Here is a 16554-nt window from a genome sequence, read left to right on the forward strand (position 1 = left end):
ACATACTACGCAAGGGGCTAGAGGCTGTTTACATCACCAAGAATCGGCTTCTCATATGGTTCTTCAGTGCCCAAACTACCAGAGATCGAGCTACATCACAGAGGAATGCAAATGTCACAGGATTTTTTGTACTTATATTTTTTCCTTTTTCTTGCACTCCATGATTCTGGCCCCTTTACATGCATAAGCACAAATTCTACACAATAAATCGAACTGCTCGCTGGAAGTGAAGTGATTTATGTTAAGAGATCCCATTTCCCCACACTTTAAGCTATTCATTCATCGCTTACGGTTTTTATCAAGAGTTGAAGGTCGAATGTTATCTGATCTTGCATTGTCTAGATTACCATTTATCTCCGATACTAACGTCATACTTGTTATGTGGGTACCTACATATATCTTTTAAGAACAATTATAGGGTAGACCACGGACACCGTGTGATTTAATGACTGCTGCGTCAGTCGAATAAACGAGTTTGTACGTATCGGTTGTTATTTCTTCTTCCACGACCCCTTGGACATAACAGTTGGCGACGAGGACAAAGTACATAAATTACGCGTAAAATAAGATGGCAAAAGTATCCGCTACATTGTCGGTCGGCACGATAACAGTGTTTAGCCATGAGCAGCAAGAATGGCAGTTATATAAAGAAAGGCTCGAACAGTGGTTTCTTGCAAACGAAATTGGGGTAGACGTGGATAAAGCCGGTTGTAAACGTCGAGCAATATTTCTGAGTAACTGCTCGGAATCAAGCTATAAACTAATTCGCGATCTAGCTTTACCGCGGCAAGTCGGTACCTTAAGCTATGCGGAAATAGTTGCATTATTGGATGGACATTTCAATGTGAAAAAATGCTTGTTCGCGGAGAGACATAAATTTCATGGGGCCACGCAACATGTCGGCGAAGGGTTGCCAGAGTGGGCGGCACGAGTACGTGGTTTGGCAGTATACTGTGGGTTCGTGTCAACAAACCTTGACGAGCAGCTTCGCGACCGTTTTGTGCTGGGCATGGCACCTGGACCAGAGAGAGATAAACTCTTCACCAAGGCGATGTCCGAGCTGACCCTGAGCAAGGCCTTGGAAATAGCTGAAGGCATACGCAGTGCTCGTATGGGAGCACAAGAAGCAAATCGGCAAGTGGACGCGGGTACGCAACTTCAAGTGATGAAGTTGGACACGCAGCATAGCGCAGCACGCGGACGCAGCGCGCAATCGCGCAGGATGTTAACCACAGCTTGCGGCGAGCGAGCTCGAGACAGCTACGGCAACGGCGGCGGCAGCGTCGGCGGCGAATGTACGGCCTGCGGCTACGCAGGTCATCAGGCATCGAGCTGCCGTTTTGTGCGTTATAAGTACAAAAAGTGTGGCGTTCAAGGACATCTAAAGCGAATGTGTAAACAAACTTTTAATAAGCAACACTATGTCGAGTGCTGTGGGGATGCTGGTGATGACGGTAAGCACATGTGCTATAATATTCGCACCGTACGCGGCGAGCCGATGCGGGAGTCTGTTTGTGTCAATGGGATCCAGCTAACTTTTGAAATAGACACTGGTTCACCAGTTACCGTTATTTCTGAGCAAACTTATAATAAATACTTTTTTAACATAACATTAGAAGTCAGTGATGTTATTTTGCATAGTTATAACGGTGATAAGTTGTCTATTCTGGGTAAAATAAACCTACTGTTTACATATAACAATAAAGCATTCACAATAGGAGTTTATGTTGTACGGAATGGAGGCCCCCCTTTATTAGGCAGAGATTTCTTTTCGCGCTTCAACTTGCAAATATGTTCGTTAAATAACTGTAATGATTTTGTAAAAAATATTGCTTCAAAATACACACAACTATTTGGAAATAAATTAGGTTGTTTTAAAGGCGTAAAGGTAGACTTAGCATTAAAGTCAGACGCAAAACCGATTTTTTTTAAAGCCAGACCTTTACCATTTGCGCTTCGAGAAAGGGTAGAAAAAGAATTGAACCGTCTTGTAGATTTAGGAGTGTTAGTACCTGTAAAATACGCAGAGTATGCGAGTCCCGTTGTGCCTGTTTTAAAGCGAGATGGTTCGTTACGTTTGTGTGCCGATTACTCCGTGACAATTAATAAACAGTTACTTGTGGATAAGTACCCTTTACCTAGGTATGACGAGCTGTTTTCAAAACTGCACGGCGGCAAGTATTATTGTAAATTAGACCTTTCGCATGCCTATAATCAATTATGCCTTAATGAGAAGTCACAAATGCTGACCTGTATAAACACACACAAAGGTTTATATAAGTTTACTCGCTTAGTGTTCGGACTAGCGAGTGCCCCCGCCATTTTTCAGCGGAACATGGAGGCGCTTCTATCAGGGTTAGATGGTACTCTTTTATTTTTAGATGACATTTTGATTAGCGGAGTAGACAAAGATCAGATGATGAGCAGGTTGAATGAAGTTTTCCGTAGGTTGCTAGAAGCGGGCTTAGTTTTAAACCTAGAAAAATGTACCTTCTTTCAAGAATCTGTTTCCTATCTAGGGTTTGTCATTGACCGTAATGGATTGCATAAATCTCCAGAAAAAATTAAAGCTATTACGCAAAGTCGAGTTCCTAGTAATATTACAGAACTAAAATCATTTTTAGGAATGGTAAACTATTATCGGAATTTTATTAAAAACGCTTCATCGATTTTAAGTCCCCTGCATGACTTACTTAAAAGAAATGAGCCCTGGGCATGGACTAAGAAACATGATGAAGCAGTGTCAACAATTAAACGCGAGTTAGTGTCTGAGACTACATTAGCGCATTTTAATCCAGAGGCATTGTTAATTGTAACTGTCGACGCGTCACCGACCGGTTTAGGCGCCGTGTTATCACAGGTCGAAGGCGGTATAGAAAAACCTATCTCGTATGTTTCTCGTTCACTGAATGCAGCCGAAAAACGCTACAGCCAAATACAAAAAGAGGCTACCGCTATAATTTTTGGTATAAGAAAATTTCACCAATATCTGTATGGTCGACCCCAACCTTTTATTTTGAGAACTGACCATAAACCCTTGGTTACAATTTTTAATCCAGACAAGGGCATTCCCGAGATATCAGCAAATCGTTTACAGCGATATGCTATTTTCCTATCCGCATACAATTATAAAATTGAATATGTAAGCAGTGTACATAATTGTGCGGATTTCTTAAGTCGATCGATAACGGACGATTTAACAATAACCGCCACGCACTCGGCGCATGATGAGTCATTAGTAGATAAATCCAGTTACGTGTATTTTGTTTACGAAGAAGAAAGATTTTTGTCAATGATGGATATTAAGAACGCGATTGAGCTAGATAAGGTAATAACAGCCGTCATCGGCTACTTGTCAAATGGTTGGCCTAATAAAATTAATGAACCAATAATTAAGGTTTATTACAGCCACCGGTTAGAGTTGTCTGTAGAAAACGGTTGTCTTATGAGGGGCCACAGATTAGTAATTCCAAATAGTTTGCGATATAAAGTATTGAAAGAGTTACATACAGGTCACTTAGGAATCACAAAAATGAAAGAAGAAGCACGCAATAGATTTTGGTGGCCGGGTATGTCTGTAGCTATAGAACAGTACGTCGGCTCATGCGCCGCGTGTAGATCGCAGCGCGCCGCGCCCCCGCGTACCCCTCTCACACCATGGCCGTTCCCTACCCAGCCGTGGCATCGCGTACACTTAGATTTTCTAGGGCCGATCAGCGGTAAAACATTTTTAATTATAGTAGATGCGTATTCGAAATGGGTGGAATGTTTTGATGTTTCAACGGGTTTCTCTTCGCGAGTAGTGATAGAAAAACTATGCGAAGTAATGTCACGATTTGGCTTATTTCATACGATTTGTTCAGATAACGGAACGTCTTTTATATCACATGAATTTAAAGAATTCTGCAATCGTAATAACATTACTCATTTAACTTCACCAACATATAACCCAGCCAGCAATGAACAAGCAGAAAGTTATGTAAAAATTATAAAAAAAGGCAATAAAATCATACTTGTCATCAGGTACATGTTTAAGAGATTTGAATGTTAAAATATCGGAATTCTTGCTTTATTATAGGAATTCTAAACATTCGACCACAAACAGATCACCGGCAGAGGTATTGTTCGGACGCAATTTGAGATGTCGGTTGGACCTCCTGACACCGACCACCACCATGCCATCCGACGCAGCGCTTGACACAGTGGTTAAAGTTAAGCAGTGTTCGCAGATTGACAGTTATCGTGGCAACCGTAAAGTTACGTTTAGTGTGGGTGACCAAGTTCTGGTAAAACTTTATAGTCAACAAAAACAATATTGGTCACGTGGTGTGATTATTAAAAGTGTAGGAAAAACTGTATATTTAGTCCAACTAACTGAATCGGGTCAAATTATCAAAAGACACGCCAACCAGTTGCTCAAATATAGAGGGAGAGAAGATAAGTCATGTGAAAAGATCGTTCCCGCATTCATACTGCCAACACATCCGACTAGCACCGACCAGCTGCAGCCCGAAGTTTCTGCTGAGGAGTCAGCAGCACAACCAGAGACGACCTCAGGACTTGTTCACGGTGACATCTCCACGGAAGAGGAAGCAACCTTGGCAACTCCCTCTATAGAACCCGAGCCAGACCCGCGCTCGAAACGAAATAGGCCTGTTGTAGATTATAAGAAGTTCTTCTAAATAGAGGTGGAGGGATGTTATGTGGGTACCTACATATATCTTTTAAGAACAATTATAGGGTAGACCACGGACACCGTGTGATTTAATGACTGCTGCGTCAGTCGAATAAACGAGTTTGTACGTATCGGTTGTTATTTCTTCTTCCACGACCCCTTGGACATAACAATACTGAAACTGTCACAACACACGTTATCAGTGTCAGCAAATTACACAATAGGATGCAACAACTGTCGCGCTCGAATGCCCAAGAAAAGAAGAGTCGGGTTTTAGGTGTTTATTATATTTGTAATTTTTTTTTTTCTGTTTTACCGCGGATATCTTTTTTTAGATGAAGAGCCTTAATGACTCTATAAACTAGATCTCGACGCATACTATTTTGTAATTGAAAATAGTTCCTAAAAGGATTCTTCTTTGCTGCGTGAAAGAGAATATGATTCATTTTTTATTTATTTATTGCTTCTGAATAAATATTATATAACGATCCTATAACCTTAGTAAATTATTTACTCCGTCGCTACATCGAGTGAGTGCTGCGCTATGACGCTCGCGTAGTAGTAGGCGGACTGGCGCGGAGTGCGCGTGCGCTTAGGATCGGTGAAGTCTACCTCGTACAAACCAAACTTGTACCTGAAAACAAAAGAGTATTAAATAAATGTTTAAATTAGTCGAGGCAGAAAATAATCTGCTTTTTGTGGATTGGATTTAAAAAATACGTACGTATAGCCATCGTTCCATTGGAAGTTATCCATGAGGCTCCAGGCTGTGTAGTGAGTTACGTTCACACCATCATTGATCGCCAGTAACACCTGAAATGTTAAGAATTCAAAGCTTTATTTTTCCTAGACCTACTGTCGTGGTGGCGGTGGATTTTAATGCATGAGGTGAATGTTGGATCCCAAAAAAGGCAAAGGAAGAAGTCAAGAGTAATAAGCGAGGTGATCAATGTTCAAAACCGGAATATGGTACCCAATACGGAAAGATTCTTGGGCCCAGTCGTGTATATTTTTGAAAGCAAACTCGAAAGAGGATAAGCTCAGGCACTTCGTGTAGGACACGCAGCGCAAGTCACCGCTACAAAAACATTGCATTTTTTAAAAGTCTTTTTGACCCCACCTGCTCCAAGTAATCCTTGTGATAACCAATTCTGCTAATATCCTCTAGGCCTGCATACGTAGAGAATCCATTTTCGGCGATCACGTACTCTATGTCTCCATAATGTTCTTTCAACCAAACCAGAAGACGACGCATGCCTTCTGGGTACTTCTGCAAATTTCATAATATCTTTATGAGTCGGATTCATATTTTTAAAGTAAATAATCGCGAGTCGCGCTGTCAATCAATACGCATGAATAAGCCGTTATTCATTAAATAACTCCTGATTTTTTTAAAGCTTTGTTCAAAAGTCTACTTACCACCGACCCACTCGACGCTCCTACTTCCCTGTTTTCTGGCAACATCATGATACCTCCTATGTCTTCATCATCTCCAATCGGAAAAGGCCCAAATGTCTCTCCCTCTTTTGCTTTGCGAACGAAACGAGTTGAGTAATGGTTCAAACAGTAGAAATCGTAAGTACCTGTTGGAATGCAATGAAGGTTGCAATCAAATTCAATTTAGTCACCAAAGCACTGGAACCTTGTCTGAATAAGAATAGATGTCAGAAGCGAACTACTAAGTTGGACCAAGTTGGTGTTTAGTGACGTAAACAAAAAGTATTTAAAGGATATTTGCTTTACTATAGGCCTATGTTTTTTAATTATTTGCAGCAAAGAGTAGAAAAAAATTACAAAACACAATTCTGCACCCACCTCGTACCAGATCCTTCTCTTCTTTTGTAAATGCTGGGAACTGAGACTTGGAGTATCCTTTTTTAAAACTGTTCTTTGCCATAACTTCCTCAATACCTGGTGGCCAGCCACCTTCCTTGGAGTAAATTGGATGAGAGTATCTACCTCCCTAGAAATAATAAAAGATTAAGATAAAAAATAATACAAAGATAACTTAGCGGTAACTGTATCCAGGGTCGAGAGACATTTCGGCAAAAAAATAATTAAATCTACTGGCTAAATTGTAGCTATCCACTTAACCTAGAGTATATGCAAAATGCACCGTTTATTGCGATGGGGCACGACATTCTCGTTGAGGATTGGAAAGGTGCTCAGTATAGAAAATGAGACAGCATCCACCACACTAGATGCTGTAAGAGAAACACGCATTTTTTTGGTTACACGGGAGAATTTTCATACACAATTTATAGGAGGTAAGGGTTGGTGTCAGACTCTTACTGACTAATACTGAACTTTCATGTAAAATCTCCTGCTTTTCATATTGCATTTCCGCAAGCCACTGCCTCTTTCTTAATTGCCATCAGCATTCGGCTCTTTAAGTTGATAAGCAGCCAAGCTAGAATTTTTATTGCTTGTAGCATTCAGGTAGCAGTCATTCACTTGATGGACCAAATTTGAGAACTTACAAGATTCTGTAAAGCTAGTTCTGCTAAATCTTTGTCATCTTCAGTGGCTGGTTCGATCCACACCCACATGTTTGCTAGGGACACCTTCCCTGAAAGTGTAAAATTTATTAGCTAACAGATTTTTGCACTAATAAGCTTATGGTTCCAAAATTTAGTTTTCAAAATAAAGCGTGCAGTTCAGTGGCATACACTCAAACAGTATAATTATTTATATACAGAACCAACTTTGTAAACACATACCCAAATCAAGTAATTTATAAACGACACACTAGTGACGTCACACATTTTTATAATATTGATATAAACACGACAGCCAGTACAGCCGCTTAATGCCTTGAGATTGTAAATCTTGGGATTCCTTAATGAATTGTATACAAAGATTACATTAAATACTTTAATATGAATACGCGGTAGATAAGAGTATTTTGCTTCTTCTGAAAAAAAACTTAAAGCAAAACAAAAAAATGTATTTCGAGAACATTAAAAAAAAAAAGAAAAATCTACTTCCATAATTTCACAAACATTCAAGTCATAAGGACAAAGACACCCAGCCTCAGGGTAAGCACTCAGATTCTTGTCCTACGCGGCACGTCGTGCAAAGAGGATCAGGCCAAGTAAAAAAAAACAAAATGTGTTACCATGATATTTCGGTTTGAATTCTTCATCGTAGATCCTCCAAGCCTTAGCATGAGCCATAAGGAGAACCTTATTGCACATGTAAGACCCTATGTCTGGGTTCAAGATCCCAGGGGCAATAAGTCCAGTATTGTAAGCACCATCACACATAACTACGGGCTCGTTGAAGGTCAGCCAGAGCTTCACGCGATCACCGAACAGCGCGTATGCAACCCTCGCGTAGTCGGCGAACCAATCGACAATTAGGGGGTTAGTCCAACCACCTGGAAACAGAATTATTTTTTTGTACAGAATAGTGATCATAAGGAACCAAAAGAAAAAGCACAAGCCACCTACAAGACTGACGGAAAAGTTTTGGGATAATCTTCGCAAATTTGACTCTAATTTTGAGAAGTAGTTTGTGCAGTCTAATCCTGTTTGAACATCTGTAAAACTCCTTACTAAGTTCCTGAACCGGCTGCGGCAAGTCCCAGTGATACAGAGTCACGAAGGGCTCGATGCCTCTCGCCAGGAGACCGTCGATCAGGCTGTTGTAGTACCTCACTCCGTCTTCACTGATGCGGTTGTTGAAACCAGTCGGAAGAATACGGGACCAGGATAGGGAGAATCTGGAAGAATAAATCCGAAATGTAATTTAGACGTTATCTAGTCGATTTCGACGATACGCCCTTGGTTAGATAGATCAAAGAATTGTCGAAAAAATCCATTACAGATTTTCACGTAATAGTCCAGAGTTATTAGTAATAGTACACAAGTCTTGATCGCTACCTGTAAAAATGTAGTCCCAGTTCAGCAGCCATCTCGACATCTCTCTCCCAGTTATTGTAGGAGTCACAAGCGACGTCTCCATTGTCGTTGTTCGGGATTCTAGTCGGGTCTTCGTGGACAAACCGATCCCAAATGCTCTCGCCTTTATCTGTAGTACAGAGAAGAGGTATTCAGGGTGAAAAAAACTTATAGCCTACGGGAGATTTCGGTCCAAGGTCGAAATTTTGGACACAAGATTTGGTTTGCGTATGCTTAAAACTTCATGGGGGCTAAAAGTGCTAGTGTGGTGTTAAACTTACCAGTGGCATTCCAGCCTCCTTCGATTTGGTATGAGGCTGTGGCGGCTCCGAACTTGAATCCCAGTGGAAAGGTCCGGTTAGAGGCTGTACAGGACACAGCCAGTAAGGCGCTGAAGACATTCAAAATCAAGATCAAATCCATTTAGACGAATAAATTATATAGACAGCATGGCTGGGAAGAAGAAACAACGCAACAGAGTCCAATGCACGTTGTCGCTTTTTAAAGTATTGTTCAAAATTGTATCATAATTTTCTTATTAAGGAAACGCTGCAAAACAGTAAAGAGGTATGACTAGAACGAGGTCAGCAGTACGACCCGTCAACACAGGCAACACCCGTTCACGAGCATGATGCAAAGGTCAGCGAAAGAAAGGGAACATGACGTAACTGCTACCAAAGTAAAAATAATACCTTAAATACTGGCTTACTGCACGGTCCTTTTATTAATTTAATTCAAAGATACCGATCAGTCCAGCGCAAATAAAATTGTTTGTTAATTATATTTTTGAGCCGTTTGGGGTAGAAACGTTCGAGACATGGGGACCAGGTGCACGAGTTCTTTATAAAGAACTCGCAAAGCGTTTGGTCGACTCTACCTATGTTCAGAAGGCTGGTCTATATTTTGCCCAAAGAATTAACATTGCCATACAACGTGGCAATGCAGCCAGTCTTCTCGGCACGATTCCCGACTTAGGCAGGGATGAAGATGTCTTTTTTGACGCTTTGTAAATAATGTATATTTATCATTTTATATTGATATAGTTTTAAAAATGTAAATTAAATATTACTTAGTCTAATTTATTGTAAAAATCTTTTACAAAATAAAAAGATAAATTAAATTTTAAATGAAAATTGATTGTTTATTAGTTTATTCATATTACTATTTCTCTTACCTTAAGAGTACTGCTTGCAACCAACCCATGACGCACAATAACAGATCATAACTACTTTTTTATCTCTATAGTATGAGCTTGACTTTAGTCGTGACACGGTGTTGGCGGATTAAGACAAATAAATATAATAAAATTGGCTGTACAATGTAGAGGATACTTGCTGCGTGAACGTTACTTACTTTGGTCCGTCTGTCTTCATGTATGTTGTCTCATATAGACAAAGTAAACACTACGAATCAATTACGCCTAGTAGTAACGACGTCCTCTTGACAGAAAAAAAACTGTTTGTATAATACATAAACGAATTTGCAAACCTAGGGAGAAGACTAGGCTGAATTTTTTTAATAGGACAAAGTAATTTAGGAAAAGAACCAGCCTAAAAACTATTACCAACCATTACCAGTAGCTATACTTTAAAGATTATTGAATTGTCTAATACTAAATTCATACCATCGCGATCACGAAGACAAAGTCACGGGCAATAGCTAGTCATTGACAATTTGTAAAGAAACATCGTCATGTTTGATGGATCATGTTTTTAATTTCACTTTTGTTAAACGACTGACACCTGTCTAAATAATCAAGTTACTAAGTCTATATTAGCAGAGAGCGGCCCGACTCTACATGACGGAGCTATTGATATCCCATTCATGATTAACTAATAAAAATATTGTCAGAAAATTTGTGAACTAAAAAAGTGTTAGAACCCGGCATGATGCAGGCTTTCTAGTGCTATTGATTCTCGAGACTCTAGAGACTTCTAGAGACTCTCAGACAGACGTACACAAAGCGGAGCCGCTGAAAACAGACTAGATTATTAGTAAAGCAGATTATTTTTTGTTCCCCCCATTTGTAACTTTTGATTAATTTCGTTTTGGGTTTGGACAGTCATTCATTTCGCTAGAACGCATCGAGCTTAAGTGCTACTTGCTTTTTGCCGGTTATAATTGTTGATCCTGGTTTACAGGTGCAGCAAAAAAGAAAACTCTCAAATATCTATAAAAAAAATATTATAATTTATCAATAGTGAATCTAAATCATTGTGATTTTTGTTGTCAGCGACCTACCATTAGTGTTGCCGTTGTTGAAGAGAGATGCCGCTACGTGAAGTAGTACGTATGCTATCTCACTTTGACGACCGTAATATTTTGCTTTAGGAAGTCGTGGTAGGTCCATAGTATGTGTTTTCATGTTTACTCTGTCGATACATCGAGTGAGTGCTGCGCTATGACGCTCGCGTAGTAGTAGGCGGACTGGCGCGGAGTGCGCGTGCGCTTAGGATCGGTGAAGTCTACCTCGTACAAACCAAACTTGGGGCTGAAATATTGAATGTAATTTTAAACGCCTGCACAAAACTGATAAAAAATAATTAATATTAAGGCTTTGCTTTGTATAAGTACGTATATTCTTTCTTTATCATAAAGCAAACATTATAAACACATATTGCAATTTTTTTAATGAAATAAAAAGTGGTCCGGACTGCTATGGATAAAAGAGGGTTGCTATCCTCGACTCGTTGGACTAATGTTGGAAGTAACTTAAAAGCCCAGTAACCTGGAGCGAGTTGAAGAGAAAAAATCACCAGAGTGTGTAGAAACAACTCATATATTTTAAAGGATTGTATAAAGAAAAGAATACGTACGCGTATCCATCGACCCATTCGAAGTTATCCATGAGACTCCATGCAGTATAGTGAGTTACGTTCACTCCGTCATTGATGGCAAGTAATATCTGGAATTTTAAGTAGGTTTCGGTTCATTCTAGTTCATCATTATTTTGGAAACTAGAGCTCAATATCCCCTCACCTGTTCCAAGTATTCCTTGTGATAATTAACTCTGTTACTATCTTCCAGACCTCCATACGTCGGGAATCCGTTCTCAGCGATCACGAACTCTATGTCACCGTACTGTTCCCTTAACCAAACTAATATATGACGCATACCTTCGGGATACACCTGGAAATTAAAGAAGGAGCAAACATCATCCAATAAAATATCTTGTATCAAAAAATTGATCCGAACACATTTAGAAAAATAAGAATGACTGAAGTATTGATTTATGTTACGCAAAAACCACTAAACGGATGTAGACGACTTGATACACAGATAATTTATATCTTGGAAGTTATTTCAAGATAATCGGGAATGAAATCGGGATTAAAATTCAGGATTATGTTACCGTAGGATCATTTTTATTTGTATCGGCAACAGCTGGCAACAAAATAAGTATTTCCTTACCACGGACCAAGACGTGGCTCCGATTTCTCTCCCTTCGGGTAAAATGCTGATTGCATCCAGATCTTCAGCATCTCCCATCGGGAAGGCCGTGAACGTCTCCCCCTCTTTTGCTTTGCGAATATGCCGAGTTGTGTAATGATTGAAGGCGTAGAAATCGTAGGTTCCTATAGATAAGCTTCCATTAATATTAAGGTTAGATACATTTTATTTGGTGTTGCCACCATCACTAATTAATGCGAAGCTGTTGCAATTTTTGAGGCAAGACCTAGCACTATGAGGCGGGATCGCGCTTTCATATCTCTCACGATTTACTTTAGGGGATGATATTCCGACTCCAGGATATACAATAAATATGTTATCTAAAATTAAAGAATAAGAAGCAAGAAAGATATCGCTGAACACACCTCTGACCAGATCCTTCTCTTCTTGTGTGAATGCTGGGAACTGAGACTTGGAATACCCTCTTTTAAAACTATTTTCTGCCATAACTTCCTCAATACCTGGTGGCCAACCTCCTTCCTTGGAGTAAATTGGATGAGAGTATCTACCTCCCTAGAAATTATTAGCATTTGTTGTAAAAATGACGGCGAAAATTTAAAAATGTGTAAAAAATTGAAATCTCGTTTTGTCTTGCAAGTGATGGCTGTACATTTTGGATTGAAATGGCGCTACATTATGCTTTCAGAAAATAGCAACAAGCTGCTTTTAAAGCCTTTATGTCTTGTAGGATGATTAAAAGATGTCTAAAGATGAGAAATATTTATAATTACAAAATTCTGTAAAGCTAGTTCCGCAAGATCCTTGTACTCATCACTGGCTGGTTCGAACCACACTAAATTGTTTGTTATCGACACCTTGCCTGAAAAAGAAAACAATTTAGTAAGCTTTTGTTGATGCTGAGCGATTGAGGAGATTCCTTCTCATGCTGGTACGGTACACGGTGCTCGTATCACAAGCTCCTATTATGTTTTTCCAGCCAAAGAAAGGAGTGTATTTATATTAGTGGTGGACCAAAACCTGCAATGGAGCTGCTGCAATGCACTAGGCTCGTCTCTTTCGAAGTATAAGCTATTGGAGGGTTTTCACCCGTTAATACTTTAAAGGCGCTTCTATAAAATTCTATTCGTCAAAAAGTTTGGTTAGCTTTGACGTGTAATTTTAACACTAGCTGTCTCAGGAAAAAATTGTTTCACCATACAAATCAGTTTTAGGGAACAAGAAAGGGTATGAAAAATAGAAGTATTCCGATTTTCAAACCTACCGAATACCCGACCGATTCTTATAAAATGTTGTGTACACATTTTATAAGAATCGGTCGAGCCGTTACGGAGGAATTCAATTTTGTACATTCGCTATATGATAATTTTATACACTAGGTATTGGCAATAAACAATAATCACATCACACAAACAATTTATGACATTGTGATTACGTTTACTGTTTTATGACAATTATAAAGGTTACATCATTCATTTATATAACACTTTGTAATTTATTATTGTATTATTTACAAGATATAAACATGCGTATTAACAATAAAGTTTGGATTAACTTGTTTGCACATGAGGTGACGATGACGATTGTGTTCCTATCAAAACTCCACGTGTCCATAGTGCCCACAGACATTATTAATGTTCGATCTTGGTTATCAAAATATCGGCTACTGAAAATTCCCAATGCACAGTGAATGAACGGGATCAATTTTTAAATAATTTTCGAAAGCGCTATATATGTCACAAAATACTTGCGTGAAATACGTGCTGTGATTGTACGACTACTGTGCAAATGTTCATAAGCTAGAGTAAGGCTAAATTCAGACTTTTCCGTAGGATAATAGAGAGAAAACTCAAGAGTCTTCGGAGTTGTATTTCGAAAAAAAATGCACTCTTACCATGATATCTCGGCTTGAATTCCTTATCATAGATCCTCCAAGCTTTAGCGTGCGCCAGGAGGAGAATCTTATTGCACACGTAAGGAGCTATTTCGGAATTTTTAATCCCGGGAGCATATGACCCAGTGTTGTAACTGGCATCACAAACCATAATCGGTTCGTTGATGGTGTTCCATAGCTTGACGCGATCACCGAAGAGTGTGTACACAACCCTCGCATATTCAGCGAACCACTCGGCAATGAGGGGGTTTGTCCAACCACCTGAAAGTGGACAGAAACTTTATTGGTTTTCAGGTCTCCTTCCCAAAGGGTAAAAACGGAACCCTGATACAGAGGGACCGCTATCTGTTCGTTTTTCTACAGACTGTATAGGAACTGCAATAGCCAGACAGTTCAGATGATGAATTTTCGTTGCCTCTCTAAACACAAAAAAAATCGTGTTTAACACTTTTTAGACGAGTATACAAAAAAAATTTTGTAGGTTTCAAAATCCCTCAAATTTATTTATTCCCCAATCGATTTACTTTTAACTTTTTTACCCCTTTAACCATGAGTCCGGTTTACACCTGAACCGTTTTCTGGTTCACTAAAATAAATAAACATCGTAATTACAGGGAGTTATCTGGAGTGGCAAAAACGTCCTTACTAAGTTCCTGTATGGGCTGCGGCAGGTCCCAGTGGTACAGAGTCACGAAGGGCTCGATGCCTCTCGCCAGGAGACCGTCGATCAGGCTGTTGTAGTATCTCACTCCGTCTTCACTGATGCGTTTGTTGAAACCAGTCGGAAGAATACGGGACCAGGATAGGGAGAATCTGGAACAATTACAATTGGTTCGATTTTTATTCGGGGATTGTGTGATATTTCGTTCACTACGAGTTATGAGTATCATGCCGCGAAGACCTCAAAATAAAAAAAGGAATAAGAACAGGGGAATTATGATGGTGTGTCAGGATTGAAAGCCCTTTAGGATCGAATACAATTGGATACAATCGGCTGCTTTTCGTAAAAAGTCCAATATCTACCTATAAAAGTGTAATCCTAGTTCCGCAGCCATCTCGACGTCTCTCTCCCAGTTATTATATGAATCGCAGGCGACGTCTCCATTGTCGTTGTTCGGGATTCTAGTCGGGTCTTCATGGACGAACCGATCCCAAATGCTCACGCCTTTGTCTATAGTACAGAGAATTATGATAGTTGTAGAAAGATTTACATCAGATACTACTTTTTTAACAATTGTTACTCACCAGTGGCATTCCAGCCTCCTTCGATTTGGTATGAGGCTGTGGCGGCTCCGAACTTGAACCCTGGCGGGAAGGACACGGGGACCAGTTAGAGGCTGTACAGGACACGGCCAGTACGGCGCTGTGTAGGTAATATAAATAGATTAGAATTTTCGAATTGCTTATTCTAGTCCCGGGTGCCTGAGATCCGCCTCAAAAAATGTCAAGATATGTATCCGATGGGAATCCCCGTTTCTGTCTTCTCGTTAGTGAGGTTCCTGAGATGGATTCCTAAATATTTAATCACGGTTGACTCCTGCGTATGTACAGTACATGATCAGTTGGGCAATCCCAATAAATACGCGTGAGTAAACCGTAATAAAATATTTGCCCACGGTAAACTCAGACAATATTTACTTTATTTCAGAAACAGGTTATTTTTAAAATTTTCAAATTCACTTTGAAAATTAACCCTGTTTACTGAAATTCCTGGTGACATCATGTAGTATTAAATAGGTTATTTGCTTGAAATGATTTAAGAAGGTAGCCAGCTTCACGCTCTCTGATAATGACAAGCATCTTCCAAACTCTTGCCGTTTCTTTTGCCACTTATTATTTGTTTAGCCTTACCTTATAAGCACAGCTTGCAACCAACCCATGTTAAACACTGAAAGATCCTTATCATCAATTAGTTTTTATAGTATTGATTAGCCTTTGATCGTAGCTATCGCTTTTAACGGATTAAGAAGTAAATTGAAAATTTATAGTTTTGTTAGCATATCAGATAATCATTGATAGTTTGTTTATTTAAAGATTATGATAAGTTTAAAGATTATGTAGGCATTTATTTTATTCTACTTATCCCTCATGTTGGAGAAAATATGAGCATATGTATTTCATTTAAACCTTATAGGCGGGACTGTTAGCCGTATATGCAAATATGCATGCAAAACAAATAGGTACAGTTTTCCACTTCATTGTAAATCTTGGTTTCTTAGGTTTACGCGAATGTTAGACATTGAAATGAAACTACTTTTACGGATTTTATAGCGGTTTAATTTTTGATTTTAGTTCCCGACGTTTCGACACCTTTGCAGGTATCATGGTCACGGGCAGACTGAAATCAAACAACTAAAATGAAAAATTAAACCGCGATAAAATCCGAAAAAGTATTTTCATTTCAATTGTAAATCTTTAAAGTCATACTACCTTTCGTGAGTATTTATCGAGATTGTAAGACCAGTTTCGGTCGTTAGGAGTCCTTAATCATGAGCTGACGCGACATAGGGGTGGCAAGTCTAACTGATGTAGTTATATCATTAATAACAGTTATTCTGAACTGGTACAAATAAAAATTGGCGAGCAAAGTCTGATTTACGTAGTCATCACTAGTGGTATACAATGTGGGCCTTCTTGTTTATGCTCAGGTATAAACATGATAAAGATAAAAATAA

General features: G+C 39.3%; 2 protein-coding genes across 2 annotated transcripts; one reads left to right on the forward strand and one right to left on the reverse strand.

Moving 5' to 3' along the window:
• Window positions 1-1363: 1363 nt before the first annotated feature.
• On the forward strand, window positions 1364-4806 carry LOC113494398. The gene is made up of 2 exons (XM_026872715.1): window positions 1364-1454; window positions 4221-4806. The coding sequence occupies exons 1-2, from the start codon at window positions 1422-1424 to the stop codon at window positions 4680-4682; spliced, it is 495 nt and encodes a 164-aa protein (XP_026728516.1). The 5' UTR covers window positions 1364-1421; the 3' UTR covers window positions 4683-4806.
• Window positions 4807-5116: 310 nt separating this feature from the next.
• On the reverse strand, window positions 5117-15206 carry LOC113493915 (lactase-phlorizin hydrolase-like; the record flags this gene model as incomplete). Its single annotated transcript, XM_026871947.1, has 20 exons — window positions 5117-5309; window positions 5400-5488; window positions 5796-5945; window positions 6095-6258; window positions 6491-6638; window positions 7156-7244; window positions 7794-8054; window positions 8233-8399; window positions 8560-8707; window positions 8859-9001; window positions 10949-11068; window positions 11394-11482; window positions 11557-11706; window positions 11989-12152; window positions 12393-12540; window positions 12759-12904; window positions 13808-14140; window positions 14526-14692; window positions 14903-15050; window positions 15125-15206. Coding segments are annotated over 20 exons (3030 nt in total), but the record flags the coding sequence as incomplete, so codon positions are not given.
• Window positions 15207-16554: the final 1348 nt, after the last annotated feature.

The sequence above is a fragment of the Trichoplusia ni genome, chromosome 5 (assembly GCF_003590095.1).
Source record: "Trichoplusia ni isolate ovarian cell line Hi5 chromosome 5, tn1, whole genome shotgun sequence".
Taxonomy (NCBI): domain Eukaryota; kingdom Metazoa; phylum Arthropoda; class Insecta; order Lepidoptera; family Noctuidae; genus Trichoplusia; species Trichoplusia ni.

Excerpts from the sequence above, each read along its gene's own strand:
- LOC113494398 (XM_026872715.1), top strand. The coding sequence starts at position 1,422 with ATGTCGAGTGCTGTGGGGATGCTGGTGATGACG. Across the intron at positions 1,455-4,220 it reads TGGGGATGCTGGTGATGACG|TGTTCGCAGATTGACAGTTA; the intron begins GTAAGCACATGT and ends AAAGTTAAGCAG.